A 16,113-nucleotide genomic window follows, 5' to 3' on the forward strand; every position below is an offset into this window, starting at 1 on the left:
TGAGTCTACATAAAATTTGAAACACTCTCCTATGTGAATATACAGAACCATTGGTCCTGTCTTATACCAGGGGACTCAGGGATTGTGGTGGTGTTAGAATTGAACTGGAAATAATTGCAGTCAATATTCAATATCAGAGCACCAGACTAGTAATTACAGGGCTTTTCCAAAGAAAATAAGTATTTCTGAAATTATATGTTAAAAAAAATAACATACCATAATGCTAGAACTGTCTGAAAAAATGTTTGCCTCCATAGCAGAGTGCTGAGATATCTGAAGATTTACTGTCTTGCGTCTGCCAGTGTATTAGCAATCTGGTATCCTGGTTAATAGCTTTAGGTAGTGCTACTTTACTTCCTTTTAATTCATGCCACTGCTTTTGTAATTCTCGAACCGTGCGTCGTGTTTCTGTAGTGACAAGTGTTTCATTGATCCCTCCAGCCTGGACCTCCTCCATCTTACTTTAGTTGTTTCAAGTGTGGTGCAAGCAACCATCCATATGCCCGCTTCTGTGGGTCCTGCGGTATTTACATAGAGCCCCCATCAAGGGTGGGTTCTCGCAGCGGCAGTGTCGTGGATGCTGGGGACTCGCTGGGGTTTTCTGAGGTAAGACACACAGTATTACAAAGCCAGGTTGGAACACAGCTAAAAGGCTAGTCAACTGCGGGTACAGATCAGCACAACTTCATTTCCTCTTTGAGACAGCGTTGTGGTCTGCGAGCATGCTGAGGGCAAAACCAAGGATATGTTTATTCTGAGAACTGCTTTCTGCCGAAAAATAGCCTTAGCCAAAGGCCTTAATCCAGACTTATTGTAAATAGCACAGTGAGAAACAACCAGTTTTTCAAAAGTCTTAGCTCTGTAAGTATTTTTATTACTTGAGAATTATTTGTGTCCTGCTGATACAAGGTATTCTTTCATGCATATGTAACCGTGTTTTTAAAACTCTGTTTTAAGAAAGACCGTAACATTTAGCAAGGCCAGCTTTTGTCCTACAAAAAACAACACATGGCAATCATGAAGATTTTTGCTTTTGCTTGAATATTTGTGATAAATTGCATCATGGTTACAGACTGATAATTAAAATCAAGAGTTGTTAAGGATTCTTCCTGCTAGCTTTTTCATTCCTTTACAGTTTTGTGTACCATTCTAATTAATTTCTGCTTGTAAGCCATTTAATTATATTTAATTATATTACTTACACTTTTCCTTACCCTCCACCCCCCACAGGCTAAAAAATATCAAGCTCAAGTTGCCTGGCAGCCTCTTCCTATTTCCTTGACCAAATCAAGGGCAGAACTAAAAGAAAGAGAAGATAAAGGAACCCAAACCATTGGACTTTTTTACCCATCTAGCAAACTGTTGGAAAAGAAGGAGCTTGAGCTGATTTCACAAAAAGAAAAGCTGGAAAAGATGAGTGATCATAAGCCTCTCCTGACAGCCATTAGTCCTGGAAAAGGTTAGGAGATTTGATTTTATGTTTTCTAAACAAAGCTGCAATGTATGATGTTGCTTTTTCTTGAAAAGATTATGGTCCATGGAGTGTGCCATCAGTAGGACATTGATTTACATCTTCACAAGTCTGTCTTCCTACCATTCACTTGTAAATGCAGTGCGTTAGAATTCAATCACTGATCTCCACCAATAGCTAAAAGAAAGCCTATCAGCAATATCAAAGTTACAGTTACTGACGCTGTGCAGCCTTACTAATTTGCTAGTAGTGTGATTTCCTCAGATCCTACAAGATCGGGGCAGGTGTCCTATATTGAATTGGGAACTACTGAACAAGCACTCCCACCTCCCAGCGTCCTCCCCACACCCTGCAACGTGAAGTTCAGTTAGAACTGCGATAGCGCCTGCTGGAAGTATTGTTAAACAAAACTCTGAAACACAGAATCACAGAATTGTCTAGGTTGAAAAAGACTTTGAAGATCATCCAGTCCAACAATTTACCTAACATTGAGAGTTCACAACCACACCATATCCCTCAGCGCTAAGTCGTCAATAATCTTAAACACCTCCAGGGATGGGGACTCCACCACCTCCCTGGGCAGCCCATTCCAACACCCAACAACCCCTTCTGGAAAGAAATGCTTCCTAATATCTAGTCTAAACCTTCCCTGGTGCAACTTGAGGCCATTACCTCTTGTTCTATCACAATTGATTGAAGAGGCTCATCCCCAGCTCTCCTTTCAGGTAGCTGTAGAGGGCAATGAGGTCTCTCCTCAGCCTCCTCTTCTCCAGACTAAACACCCCCAGTTCCCTCAGCCGCTCCTCATATGACCTGTGCTCCAGACCCTGCACCAGCTTCGTTGCTCTTCTCTGGACACGCTCGAGTCATTCAATGTCCTTTTGTAGTGAGGGGCCCAAAACTGAACACAGGAATCAAGGTGCGGCCTCACCAGCGCCAAGTACAGGGGTGAGATCCCTTCCCTGTCCCTGCTGGCCACGCTATTGCTTACACAAGCCAGGATGCCATTGGCCTTCTTGGCCACCTGGGCACACTGCTGGCTCCTGTTCAGCCGGCTGTCAATCAATACCCCAGGTCCCTCTCTGACTGGCAGCTCTCCAGCCACTCCTCCCCAAGCCTGTAGCGCTGCTGGGGGTTGTTGTGGCCCAAGGGCAGCCCCCGACATTTGGCCTTATTGAAACTCCTGAGGTTGGCCTCAGCCCATGGCTCCAGCCTGTCCAGGTCTCTCTGCAGAGCCTCCCTACCCTCGAGCAGATCAACACTCCCACCCAACTTGGTGTCATCTGCAAACTGACTGAGGGTGCACTCGATCCCCTCGTCTAGATCATCAATAAAGATGTTAAACAGGAGTGGCCCCAAAACCCAGCCCTGGGGGACACCACTCGTGACCGGCCGCCAACCGAATTTAACTCCGTTCACCACAACTCTTTGGGCCCGGCCATCCAGACAGTTTTTTACCCAGCAAAGCGTGTGCCCATCCAAGCCGTGAGCAGCCAGTTTTGCCAGGAGAATGCTGTGGGAAACGGTGTCAAAGGCCTTACTGAAGTCAAGGTAGACAACATCCACAGCCTTTCCCTCATCCAATAAGCGGGTCTCCCTGTCATAGAAGGAGATCAAGTTTGTCAAGCAGAACCTGCCTTTCATAAACCCATGCTGACTGGGCCTGATCATCTGGCTGTCCCGAATGTGTTGTATGATGGTACTCAGGATGAGCTGCTCCATCAGCTTCCCAGGCACCGAAGTCAAGGATCATAGCTCTTGAAAAATATAATAAGGCTTGTCTATGTGAAGAACTTGTTTGGGGTACTGTTGTGAAATAAATTATAGAAGTTTCAGAAGCAAAGGGAACTAAAATAGAGGAAAGGATTCGGGGTTACAGAAACAAGCGTTGCTAGCAACCTTGTGAGCTCTTGTAGGCTCCATCTTCCAGCCCCCCAAAGGTATCAGTACATCCCCATCGCTCATTGCAGAGACTGTCCATGCACAGACTACTGTATCAGCACTGCAGATTACTTTGTTTCACAGTCCCTGGTTTGATCAGTTAATCCTTTGTGGAATCACTTCACTGTTTGCTGTCATTAAAAAGATTGCGATTTTTCGAGATTTTAGTTTTACTATCCTGGGAAAACTTCAGCTTCAGCTTTCTGAATCCCAAACCTTGGAGACAGTCTATCAGTATTAGTTAGGGACCTAATAAATGGCCCAATCTGCAAAATTGTCTATCTCACAGGAGAGTCCAGCTGTGCAGTACAGAGAATAAATTAATTTTAAATCACTACAGCATCAAAGCATGGTTTGGAGGAGCAGTTACTTTTTCTGATCTGCTTTCCCATCTCTAGCTATTTTCTACAATCAGAGGTCAACCCCTCAGGCTGTTACCAGAATTATTTATCTATTGGGTAGAAAAAGTTGCTAATGAATATTAGAAATTCCTGGTTGGACTCTGTATAAATACCCAGATGATGCAGTCTTATTTTTTAAATTATCACTAGGGAAATCAGTTTTCCTTGCTCTGAAATGTGGTGTGTTCTCTTGGACTTCACTGTAGGAAATACAACACTTGACTCAACATGTTTAATTTAGTCAGAGATAAAAAAGAATTGGCCCATAATAGTGCTGACAAAAAAAAAAAAAAAAAAAAAAAAGTAACACTGAATATTCATATATCTCTATCCGAAGTACAGCTCTTGACTTGTGAGGGAGAACTCTTTCACTGGGAAATGTTGGAACGAAATTCTCAACTGCTTTTGAACTATGTTAATTTTTATCCCTTTAGCAGAGGTAACTTTGTTGAAGATGCAGTAATGTATTCTTCTTTAGACCCTGCCAAGGACTGAGGAACATATTTCATTCCATAAATCAATAAAAGTCCGTTACAGTCAGGTCTTTCATGCTGTTCCCTTTCCTTGATGATGAGCTGTATATACGGCTTGAAACTACATGTATCAACAAGACCATACACTATCACCCAGGAAAATCTCATTTATATATGCCAAATACATCCATTATTTCTTCAATTCAAATAGTATCAGACATTTGATATTAAAGTTTTTAAATACAAGTTATTTAATAAGAGATTTAATTTTAATTTCTTGACCATATCAGCCATTAACTAACCTTCTTTTCTTTTGTGAAGATTAAAAAAACCCAGTTAGTACAGGGGCAAATAACAGCAGTACCAAAACACTAATCCTCTGATGTGTGCTGTATTTCATTTTTTTTTGCTGTACTTTCAGTCTGTTTCGAACAGAAGCCAAGTAATTTACCAGGTAAACTTTACAGAGAAGCCTCCCCTTTTCTACTGTAACAAACAGTAAATCCATGTGATAGAGGTGTGATCAACTATTGACAGCATGAATTCAAGTATTCCATCAGTGCTGCCAAAAATCCTTTTAGATGTAATAAAATACCAAACATGCAAAAATATGTTCCTGGCCATCTGGATTTTCTGAAATAAAATCTGGGGATCTAGGCTAGTTATGAACCAGTTTACTGCAAATAATACTGACTTCTCTGGAGGGATCATTCACCAAGTAGTAGTCTAGCTTAGATTTTTTAATTGCTATTTTCAACTTGTATTTTCGCATGTGAAACCATGGCAGGGAACAATTTATGTTGCTCTGGGGATCCTTCTTTTCATATTCCTTTAAAGCTGCCTGACAAATAAGACTTGCTGTTTTGCTCATTTAGTTTGTCATAGTTTCTACCAGTTCAATCCTGGAAGAGTCCTCCAAGCACAAAAATCCTTGTGCACTTGCCTTCTCTTGTAAAAGTCAGACAACAGCACTTTTCTTCTGACTTGGCTTCTTTTCACTGCTTTGAGCTTCACTTAACATGAAGGGAAGGATAGGTCAGAGTAACTTCATTGTGTGAGTTAAATGAGGTTACCAAGCCTACACAATTTATTTACAACAAAATAAATCATACTCTGTACTTTCCATAAGTATGCTCAAAAATAAAATTAGCCAGATCTTGATAACAATCACTTAAGAATGAGAACAAGTCCTTTTGTTTCTTTCATGAAAACAAGAACATTGATTCAGAAATACTTGGACAGGAGCTGCAAAAACTCTTAAGGGCTTAAGATGAGTTTTGCATTGAGGTGCATTCAGTCCCTAATGTTTCATGCCCTGTACGACCATAAAGGAATGCTGACTCTCTCCCAGACATCCTAACACACAAAAGAGCAGGAATGCTTAAGCTTTTAATATGCTCTCCCATATATAATTGAAAGGCATTTATTTGAGGAATAATTTACACAGAGTAGAATGCTGTATAGGTTGAGTTACTATGCCTGCGATTTTCGGATTTGGCTTATTGTTACCAGCCAGTGATCTCAAATTAACTAAATATCAGTTCAACAATGCACAATTGCTTAGTTATAGTATTGTATCTTTTTTTTTTTTCTTAATGATCTGGAATAGCGTGAGATTCTCCTCCACACAGGGACAGTTTTGATTCCAAATGGCAATTCTGAGACACGGTTTTGTTGTGAATAGATGTTTCCTAAGAATTAATTACAATCTATGGATAAGACAGGTTTTCATCTTTTTTTTAGGGTGTAACTTGCTTCTCATTTTCTTGATCAGATTAATTTTCTAAAGAAAAAGTCTTTTTTTTTTTTTTTTTTTTTCTCAGTGAAAACATTTAAATCATTCATTACATGACTAGAAGAAATGTTAATCACAATTTCAGGGATTTTTCTCCTGCTTAACTCTTTCTGATCAGGTTACTGGAGAAGACAGCTGGATCATGTCTGCGCTCACCTTAGAAGCTATGCTCAGAACAACCTTGAATTCAGAGCACTGATTGGAGAACCTCGAATGGGAAAGGTAGGGAGGAGTTTGTGAGTACTATCTTCCTATGCTGCCTCATGAAAAGATTATTGTGGATGCCAGATAAACACTGGGAAAATAAATGTCTCCCTTCTCTTTATACCTTGACCTGTTTTTTGTGTGTAATTTGTTTGGTTTTGTCATTCCATTTTTTGCTCAGTCTTTTACTGAAGATTTTTTTTCTGCTTTCTTTCCTATGGCAGTGTCCATTCTTCTCTCACCTCACAGCTGTAAGAGAAGTGATAGAAGTGAGAAAGCTGTTGCTCAGCTGCTTTTATAGTACCCTGCAGCAGACAAACAAGAAAAAGAAATCACTGACATCTATGTAGTTGGTCAGTTAAATAAGCCCTGCTAGAAATGAGATGTAATGATACGCTTGCCTCTGCTTCAGGCTGGATCATAACAGCAGATAGCAGTCTACTTCTCATGTAAACTATACCAGTATTATAGGAACAGAGTATTGCTTTTCATACTGGATATGTAGTCTTCAGGGTGTCACCAAATTGCATTAAAACGATTAAAGGGGTAATAGCAAGAAGGTGGAAACTGGAGGTTCTTCCTAAAGAGTTCTAGAAGATAGGGCTGGTATGACTGAGAGATCATTTGGTCCCTGTCCTGAGGGAAGATCAACTCTGCCTAAACTGTCCCTGACAGATGTTTGCCTTGAAGCTTTTCAAACTCACCAACAATAGAGATTTCACAATTGCCCCAGGCAATCCATTTCTGTGCTCAATTATCCTTGCTGTTCAGCTGCAGTACTGTATTGCTTTCTTTGGCAGCCCTGCTGGGTTAAGGAGTTGCATCTCCCCACACTGCTTCCCAGGTGCTGCCAGCACAACTGCTTGTGGCAATGTCCTGTGGACTGGATCAGTGACTGACCCAGGCTAAAAATAGCTCTGGAGGGAAAAAAAAAGGCATCAGTGCTAGTACAAAAGTAGGTTGGCAGTGAGCAGCTGGAAGCGGGATGTAGGCAGAAGTAGGGTTGGGAATTCCTTAAACTGGCATAGCTACTGGGAAGCTTTTTCCCAGTGTCTGACCTAAGTCTCCCTTGTCACAGTTCAAGCTCACTACTTCTTAGCCAGTCGTGACTGATGACATGCCAGTCACAAAAAAAAACCCAAAAAACCCACCAACCCACAACAGTTTTAACACATAGAAACAGAAACAACTACAGAAAATTTAATGAATACTGGGGATCAGAAATCCAATTGTCATTTGGCAGATTACACCTTTGGGAGGTATGACACTCCATCAAATACTTTGCATCTGAATTCTATACCCACTGAGACCTACTGGGTCCACCAATATGTTCAGAAGCTGTAGTATAAATATAAAAGATACCTGCTTGATGGAGATGAAGTATTGGCCTGTTGCAACTTGTTCCCTTTGCTAGAGGATTCAAAAAGATATGCCGAAAAATATCAAATTGCCTAGAGGCTATTCCTGCTGCTTCTCAGCCTTTTGTCATCCTATTGTCTTGAAACCACTGCCCCCAAAAGTAACAGAAGTGGTTCAAAGTAGATGCCAACTATCTGGATTTAACGCTGCTTTTTCAGTTTTCCTGAGGATTAGAAATATAATTAACCTTATCTCAAAATTCTGAACCTGCTGCAATATAACCCTGTCAGCTTCATTCCACTTTTTTTTTATAATCCCCTGTGCATTATTTATGTATAACATCCAATAGTCTTCTTGCCAGCACTACTGTCTCAATTAATTGATATAAAAAGGTGCTCATGTTTTACTCCAGACTGTACTTCTACAGACAACTAAACAGCTACAGGTACAAGTTCAACAGGTACAACTAAAGCAGCAACCACTTCTCCTGGAGTAGGGAGTCCTAAGGGCAACACAGCCTTTCATGCAGCTTCAAAATCTGGGTGGAGAATGACTGTTCTTTCATGAAACGTCGCACTATTACATCTTTTGGATTCATTTGGCATTTCAGTCATTTTGATATTTCCAATTACTCAAAATACCATCTGCCCCTTGCTGAGTTAGATGGGAATTGTCGGTACAAAATCACAAGTAGGCAAAGGCCACATGTGTGATTTTGTGTATTGGCTCCATAATAAATATCATCACCTGGACTTACTCCTAAAATTATTTCTTTGTACTTTTTGTAAGAGATACTAATGGCTGCTTTTCCCCTCTAGATTAATTCTGCTACCATCTGTGAGGATAACTGTGAAGTCACTATTACACTGAATTACGCTCTTGCTATTAACAAGGTCAGTTTGAGGGATGAGGCCCGTTGTTAGGCAGGTGGTCTAAAGCTGTTGCTAGACCAGTCAGTGTAATGCTGATCTATTTTAAATTCAGGTCTAAACAAGCAATTCTTTTGTTCAGAGGTTGTTAACTGATCACTCAGAGAAAGGAATCTTTTTTCTGTTGGAGCTGGCTGAACAGGTATCTTTATCCGATTAAGCCAGACTTCATGGTTATGTTGCCAACATCTTGCATTTCATTAGTTTGCTATTAATATTAACATTCTTCTTTCAGCTGATGTTGGTTGATGATTCTAGCCCCCCCTTAGCTCTTGATCTTAGATCCTCCTTTTCTTCAGTCTGTAAATTGTGCTAAGAAACAAGCTTAGTAATGCTCAATAGTTTGGAGATAACATTTACCAGAGCTCCTGTTAACTGTATCAAACACTTGAAATCCCTACCTCCAGAATTACTGTGTTCCAAAAACCACCTGCATATTCGTTTCCAGCTTTTCAAAGATGAAAATCTACCATTTCAAAGATCCAAAATTCAGACTGTATCTTTTGTGTAGAATCTTAACAAGCTTACCTTGCTATGTGGTGCCTGAAAAGGTGTATCACATCATTTCACAAGCGAGGAGTTAATTACATCTCTCAAGTGGTAGAAACACTTTCATTTGGATGAGAATCTTCATGTCATTAAGTGAGGTTGTGTCACTTTTTTTTTTTTCTAAATCAAAACAAATAACTAGTGCAAGATTGCGAAAAAAATACTACATTATTTTGCCTCAGGGCAAATTATTACATATTAATTTGTAACTATTAATTATATTACATATAATAATTTGTGCTAATTTGAGACTGATATTAAAAGCCTACATATTTTTTCATATGTAAGACCACTGTGTTGTGCTACTAAGCTTATAACAGCATTACATGATAACCTTATTAACTGACTGCATTTGATGATTCTACAGGATATTCATACTAAACCAGTGAAGTCCAGCAATCATTACCTGAATACTGTAACAGAAGTCAGAGATGGACAGGATGGCAGTCAGACTAGTTTTGGTGAGATTCCCCCCTGTGCTCCCCAACTTTATGATAGACCATAAATATAGTAGTCAAGAATACAGAAGTAGTGTTTGGAAGGTTAGACACTGAGACAGGCAAACTAATATATTGGCACATTCTGCAGCTGCTTAAATTGATCTTTAAATCTCAAAATGTGGTTGAGTTGAAATTTAAGTGATGTATGGATTCTGTCAAAAACTCACGGGAATACTTAGAGGACAGCTGAAGGGGCCTGTAAACTTCAGCCACAGCTCATAGCAGTGCTTTTATTATAGTGATAAAACTTTGGATGCTTTGCATGTTCTTTTACAATAGTAGCCACAAATGTAAATATTAACTCTACTTTTGAGCTGTGCCAGCGACTTCAGCTTTGGCACATTTAGCAAAGATAAAGAAATTCTGAAATACATTAATTCTAGTTTTCAGAGATGCTTAATTTATCTCCCATTGGTGTCAGTAACAGCTCAGCATTTTAGGTGTCTCATATTGGACTTAGATTTTCATTAAATCAACTAGTTGTAAAGTCAGCATTAGAATTCAGAATTTCCTGTCATATCATTTGACATGCTTCAGTTCACATGTAAGTTTTGTCTACTTTGTGCTTCCCTTCTGAGACTTGGCAAGAGGCTGCCACAAGCACTAGGAGCTGGTTTTTGGGAGTGTCAGTAATGTGACTGATTCCAGGCACTCTAGCAGTACCAGCTTAAAGGGTCCCCACATGCTGTGTAATTTCCTTATCAATCCTCCTGCATATTGGTAGATTACGTCTCTTTAAAATAATGTACATATCTACTCAAGGCCCTCTAGTCTTGTTCTTAAGTATTTGGGAGCCAAACAGCATTGGAAAATTGTAAGGTTTTTGGTAAAAACAATTCATGAATCTGAGTCAAGCCTGTTGACTAGCCGCAGAGTTAAATAAAGGCTCAACCCCCCCAAACTCCACATTTCATTGAATCTTCATTTCAAAATAGCAATTTTTTAAGACTGCCTGAGTGTAAACCTTTTGTTAAAACCAGTCTGATCTGCAACAAATATTTCACCACTTTCTCTTGTAGAAAACTGATAAATACTGCTTTGATTTCAACACAAATAAAATATTTTTGTGGATAAATTATTTCCAGACCTCTCCCCCAAGTTCTTTTTAGGATACTGACTTTGCTTTGAATTAACACTTGTTTCCGTTTCTGGTAGGAAAAGATGATCATAATATTTTCCATTCAAGAGGCAAAATAAAGAGAACAAAATCAAGAACACTTACAGAAAAAGAAGATAAGCTCCCTGTACGTATCTTCTGCCAGTATGGGAAAAACTGCCTATAGAGCAGCACTAATATGAAGGAGGGCATCCGAGGGTAAAAATAGAAAGACTTTAACACGGATTGGGGGTAAGGGAAGGGGACAAAAGTCCAACTTAATATGAAACCTGAATATTGGTAACTGACATTTATTACAGAACTGGAAATAACTGAACTTTGTTCCTACTAACAACTTAGATTGTTGCTCTCATTTTTGGACCCGTTCTGTTTTACTGACACAGCATTCGGCCTAAAGACTGTTGCAGACTGATTTGGTTACAGGTTTTTCTTAGAAGCAACATCAGATGGATGCATTATTGTCTTCCCTGGACCTTACTACTTAGTTTGACTCATAGGACATACCCTCAGCTGTGCTAGAACCACTGTTCGCACAGACTGTGAACTAGACAGAAGATGACCTACGCAACAAGCTTTTAAGTCAACTCAGTTTTCCCATCAAGCTGAGATGTCAGCACAGCTGAGGGCTAGTTTCATACAAGAACCAAAGCTTTACTTCCACTAGAGACCAAATACCCTGAAAGCACTGCCTACTAAATGGATTGTCAGTAATGGCATGGAAAATTTCAAAAGGGATACGTACATTAATCTAAGCTTGAATGAGTTAACCAACTCAATACGTGGAAGAAGATAGAGAGCTTTGTGATAGGAGTCCAGTCCCCAGTGGGCTTTCTAAAGGGGAAAAGAAGGAGGAAGAAGCTGGGAAGAAATAAAAGAGAAAGGGTTTAGGGTTTTTTTGTTGTTTTAAGATTTAGCAAACTAACTTCTGCGAGGTAAGACATACTAATTTTTTTAATAAAATACATCCACAAGTTCTGGAAGCTTCAAACTTTAATTATATAGCAAAGAACTTGTGCCTGTGTTTAATTTTACTGTGATGAGCAGATCTTTGTACAGCCTAAGAGAGCTGCATCGATGTAAAGCTAATCATTTATAGGTACATTTGCTGAATCAGGACCTCAATAGTGAGCTATTAGCCTGGGTTATCCAACACTTGCTCAGATTCAGAAAGACATTCACAGAGAAGGGGCATGGATTAGTAATACTGAGGCTCAGCTACGCTGCATTCGTGTGCCAGTGTGTACATTTCCCACCTGTACTCAAAGGCAGATTATGGCCCACCTACTTGTATTTTCACTATGTGAATGAAATGTTACTGTTTTCTGTGTTTTCACAGCCAGAGTCCAGACAACTACTGGATGAACTGGGTCCAAATGGGAAAGGAAGAATCACCTTGGTAGAACAATTGCTCAGTGAAGTAAGTTATTGCTTGCTGAAGTTTCCCTCTCCAAGTCTTTGACCATTTACTACATATGAATATTAGTCTGGTATGCAACTTCAACTTAATGCTTAGGAGGCAACATCCTTGCAATACAACTGACTGCTTCCAGATTGATAGAGCATTTTAGAGAGGAAACTGCCTATTTTTATATGTTCTCTCTAAATTTCTATTTGGCAAGTGTGTAAGGCATTCTACTCCATGTTTGTCAAGGCCATATGGAAAGAAAAATACATTATAGTTTAGAGGCAAGTCCTCTGTACAGCAAAAGCAAGCACAACCTCTACCTCCTTGCTGTGTAGTAAGGTGCATCCTATGAGATCTGGTTTGACTGCCCTCATTATACACATTTACTGCAGTTTTGAGCTAGATGACGACAGACATTTTCAGAAGAAGCAATACCACCCAATTTAAACATTCCTCTGTCTTGAGCATAAAGTCCATTTGTCAACTTAAATTGGCATAACATTAAAGCAAGGTGGAAGCTGAAGAATCTTTATGGCTTTAACAGCTTACCTTCCCTCCCCTGTACCTTCTAGGGAGCTGACCCAAACTGCATCAGTGATGAGGACCGACCTGCTCTCACAGTTGCTGTCCTTAACAAGCACGTGGAAGCAATCTCCCTTCTCGTGCAGAAAGGTGCTGACGTTGACCAGCAGACAGGACTGTAAGTGAGCACAAATTCTCCACCTTGGGCCTTTTTTAACCAGAAAAGCATTTGTGCTCCAATTTCAGAGAGGACTAACCTCCCAGCCGTCCTCTAAAAATGTGTAGTCGAGGAGCTCTTTTCAAAGCCAAATTTAAAAAACCGAACAAACCAACCTGCAACTTAACAAAGATAATAGCATTCACAGTCCTTCTTTCAGCTGCCAGCTTTGAAGATTTATCATAGTTTGTTGGAAAAGCTGCTGTTCTATGAAATTCCTTCCCCTATCCATTTCAACTTAGTAAGATAAACCACACTAAGCCTACCAAAAAAAAAAAAAAAAAAAAAATCACTGCAACTCCTGGTGTATTCTCTATCTTCCTATTAATTTTCCTTAGTTCAATTTGCTAAACCACTTCTCCATGTACCATGACAGTTTCCTTAGGCAGTAAGTACATTGCTCATTCCTCCTATGCAGGCACAACAACACCGCTCTGCATGAGGCAGTTCTGCTTGGATCAGAGGGAGAGGAGTGTGTCCGAGCCCTGTTATGGTAAGTACTGTAACTGGGCCTCTAGTTCAGGAACCAGTCACCCACAATCTACCTGCACAGGCCTAGTCAGCAATACCTAAGGGCCAGAGCCTGCTGGAGGTTCAGTGCTCTTATCTCATAGCTGGGTCCCTGCAGGAAGAGGCATCCAGAAATTCTGAGGGGACTCCACATCAACATTTACCTACAAGCCACTTCACTAATTCCAGTTACTTGGAATGAACTTCAGTAGCTTAAAAAAAATCTGTTCTTTATTTACAGCTGCAATGCAAGCATAAAAAAGAAGAATGCAAAAGGGCAATCGGCATATGATTTGGCTGTTACAGCTGGAAATAATGAAGTTATTTCATTGTTTGCAAGTAAGCTTGGACAGGGAACGTTGGACAAACTTATGAAACCCAGGAACAGTGGTCTCATCAGTGTGTGATTACAACCGCTTTTCCCCAAGACGTAGCTGGAGGTTCTCTGAGTTTGAGAGCACACGTCCAGTTCTGTCTGCAGACTTCACAACCCTGTATCATCAGCTCAGGCCCGGAGTAACAGCCAACTATTTTGTACAAGATTCCCCCATTCCTTCCCAGCAGTTCAGAGCACAATTCTTCACTGGCTGCGCTCTGTTCTGCAAGATTTCTCTTCCTTTCCAAACTCATGCAAGGAGAGGGACCAACCAAACCTTCTAAGGCACAAGGGCATTTTAAGGAGACCTATAAATGCTGCTAATGACAGTTTGACACTTGAGCAATAGCACTGTAAGCAGTACTTTGATTAGCTTATTTTCCATTTTGAAGTTAAAACTGCATTCAGTGCAGCTCATTGCATTAAAGGTCAGATTCCTTTCCTCCAGAAAACTGAGTAAAATTACTTTGCTGGTTTGCCTTTTATTTATAAATGCATCAGCTTGAGGCAGCAGTCAACTACAAACAGAAGTTTACAAAGGATTCCAGGCACACTAAGATTTGGTATAATTAGACATTATTAGCCACAATCCTAAATCCCTGAAGGAGTTTTAAAACTCCTTCTCCTTTTTATTTCCAAAAGTATCCAAAAGCATTGGCATATTGAGTATAAAAATGGAAGTGCCTGCCAGCTGTTGCAAGAAACACAAGTTTTTGCACCAGAGCTACCAGCATCTCCAAAATGGAAACAGCTGGGTTTTTTAAAAAAACAAAGAACAAATAAAACCACAAGTAGTAATCCTTAATTAAACCAACAGGAAGAACAAGAGAATCCCTGCAGAAAAAAATTATGTATGCAGTGCATCAAACTCCAGGTATTTCCCAGACAGACTCAGGTAAGTGAAGGAGACATCAGTCTGCTTCTCGCAGAGATGGCCATGCCGAAAGTGGCTCAGGAGACACAGTCATTCAGTCGAACTGGCAGTGCCAGAGCACACAAACAAGACAGATGTCATCCGGGAGTGAGAAGTTACAGCAGCCTAGGAGACCAGATTCTCTATTTCACGACGCACGCTCTTGGCTGCATCTTCAACCTCGGTCACCTTCTGAGAGATTTCTTTTTTCTGCAAAGAATAAAAATAATAGATTACTGTCTACCACTGAACTGAGCATCATTCAAGGAGAAAGCAGGCTACATCTCCTCTAAGGCAAAGGCTGGGAACCAGGAAAGGACACAGCATCTGATCCAGGAAGCAGCAAACCAAACTTTGACAGCACTGTGGTAAGGAACCAAGAGGCCAGGTGAACAATCCCAAGACTAGAAACTAAATAACTCTCCCAGAGTCACGGGGTACATCAAAAAACATCACGGTGCCGATGTGTACGTACAATGACATTTTTCATTCGCTCTTTGTCCAGCTTCAGGAACTCCTGCAGTGACAGGTTAGTAGGATCTTTCTGAAGGGAAAGAAAAGCGCAGCCCGCAGAGTGTTTTTTGTGTTCCTCCCTGAAAAGAGGGAAAAGAAAGAATAAAAGCAGCTCCTAACAAGACACACGCGGCCGCTCTTCCCGGCCAGCAGCGGTTCCACCTCTGCCGCGCCCGCCCAGCCCTGTTCGCCCGCACGCCGGCGCTCCCGAGGGGGGCCGGGGGAAGCCCCCCCACTACTCACAGGGGGTCGTCGTCGGGCTCCCAGCCCTCCAGCTCCTTGAAGCAGAAGAAGCACTGCGCCACGTCGGGGCCGTTCTCGCTGGGGCAGTGCACGAAACCCGCCGCCGCCATCTGCGGGCAGAGGAAGGGCCCGTCAGCGCCGCCCGGCCCCGCTCCCCCGCCTCACGGCCCCCGCCCCACGGCCCCCGGCTCACGGCTCACCCGCTCGGGCGTGCAGGCGCAGCCCTCGGTGAAGGGCCAGTTGCGGAAGGTGGCGGCGCGGGCGGGGACGAGGTAGAGCCGCCATTCCTCGGGCAGCGCCGCCGCCTGCGCGCCGCCCGCCATGGCTCGCTTCAAACGGCGGCGGTTGGGCGCGCGGGGCAGGGCGGGAGCGGCCGGGCGCGCGGGCCGCCGGGAGCCGTAGTCCCTCCCGCGGAGCCGGCAGGGCCCGGCGGGCAGCACCCCCCGAGAGAGCCCTCCCCGGCCCGGCCCGTGAGACGAACCGCGCCAGCAGGAAGCTCCCTCCGGGCCTTAGCCGCCGCCACAGCCGGGCGCCATGTGCGAGCCTGCTCTCGGCATCCCCGGGCTCCCCTTCCGTCCCTGTGGAGGGGGGCCGAGCCCCGCCGCACACAGCCCCCCGCACGAAGCGGCTCTGGCCGGGGTGCAGCCCTCGCAGCCGGGCAGGCCAGAAGCAGCC

At 42.1% G+C, this 16,113-nt stretch overlaps 2 protein-coding genes across 3 annotated transcripts in view; one reads left to right on the forward strand and one right to left on the reverse strand.

Annotated features, from left to right (window-relative positions):
• Nucleotides 1–14,695, forward strand: part of DZANK1 (double zinc ribbon and ankyrin repeat domains 1) — a 29,082-nt gene extending 14,387 nt beyond the window's left edge. Inside the window, exons 12-22 of one of the 2 annotated variants that reach the window (XR_012632938.1) lie at nt 442–606; nt 1,231–1,459; nt 6,200–6,303; nt 8,463–8,537; nt 9,490–9,583; nt 10,778–10,866; nt 12,076–12,156; nt 12,717–12,844; nt 13,302–13,376; nt 13,635–13,887; nt 14,587–14,695. Coding sequence is in view for 1 of the 2 variants with exons in the window: in XM_074897441.1 (XP_074753542.1) it covers nt 442–606; nt 1,231–1,459; nt 6,200–6,303; nt 8,463–8,537; nt 9,490–9,583; nt 10,778–10,866; nt 12,076–12,156; nt 12,717–12,844; nt 13,302–13,376; nt 13,635–13,800 (1,206 nt within the window). In the remaining variant the exon portion in view is untranslated. Of the gene's footprint in view, nt 1–441; nt 607–1,230; nt 1,460–6,199; nt 6,304–8,462; nt 8,538–9,489; nt 9,584–10,777; nt 10,867–12,075; nt 12,157–12,716; nt 12,845–13,301; nt 13,377–13,634; nt 13,888–14,586 lie in introns of those variants that run through there. The other variant, XM_074897441.1, reaches the window with a different exon arrangement.
• Nucleotides 14,696–14,755: 60 nt separating this feature from the next.
• On the reverse strand, nt 14,756–15,983 carry BIRC5 (baculoviral IAP repeat containing 5). The gene is made up of 4 exons (XM_074897446.1): nt 15,639–15,983; nt 15,439–15,548; nt 15,158–15,275; nt 14,756–14,892 (listed from the first exon to the last, which is right to left on the reverse strand). Exons 1-4 carry the CDS (start codon nt 15,759–15,761, stop codon nt 14,809–14,811), a joined length of 435 nt encoding a protein of 144 aa, XP_074753547.1. The 5' UTR covers nt 15,762–15,983; the 3' UTR covers nt 14,756–14,808.
• Nucleotides 15,984–16,113: the final 130 nt, after the last annotated feature.

Source organism: Athene noctua, chromosome 1, assembly GCF_965140245.1.
Source record: "Athene noctua chromosome 1, bAthNoc1.hap1.1, whole genome shotgun sequence".
Classification (NCBI taxonomy): Eukaryota; Metazoa; Chordata; class Aves; order Strigiformes; family Strigidae; genus Athene; species Athene noctua.

Coding starts and splice junctions, on each gene's coding strand:
- BIRC5 (XM_074897446.1), bottom strand. CDS start 15,761: ATGGCGGGCGGCGCGCAGGCGGCGGCGCTGCCCGAGGAATGGCGGCTC. Junction 15,276..15,438: donor GAGCCCGACGACGACCCCCT/GTGAGTAGTGGG, acceptor CCCTCTTTTCAG/GGAGGAACACAAAAAACACT. Junction 14,893..15,157: donor AGCGAATGAAAAATGTCATT/GTACGTACACAT, acceptor TATTCTTTGCAG/AAAAAAGAAATCTCTCAGAA.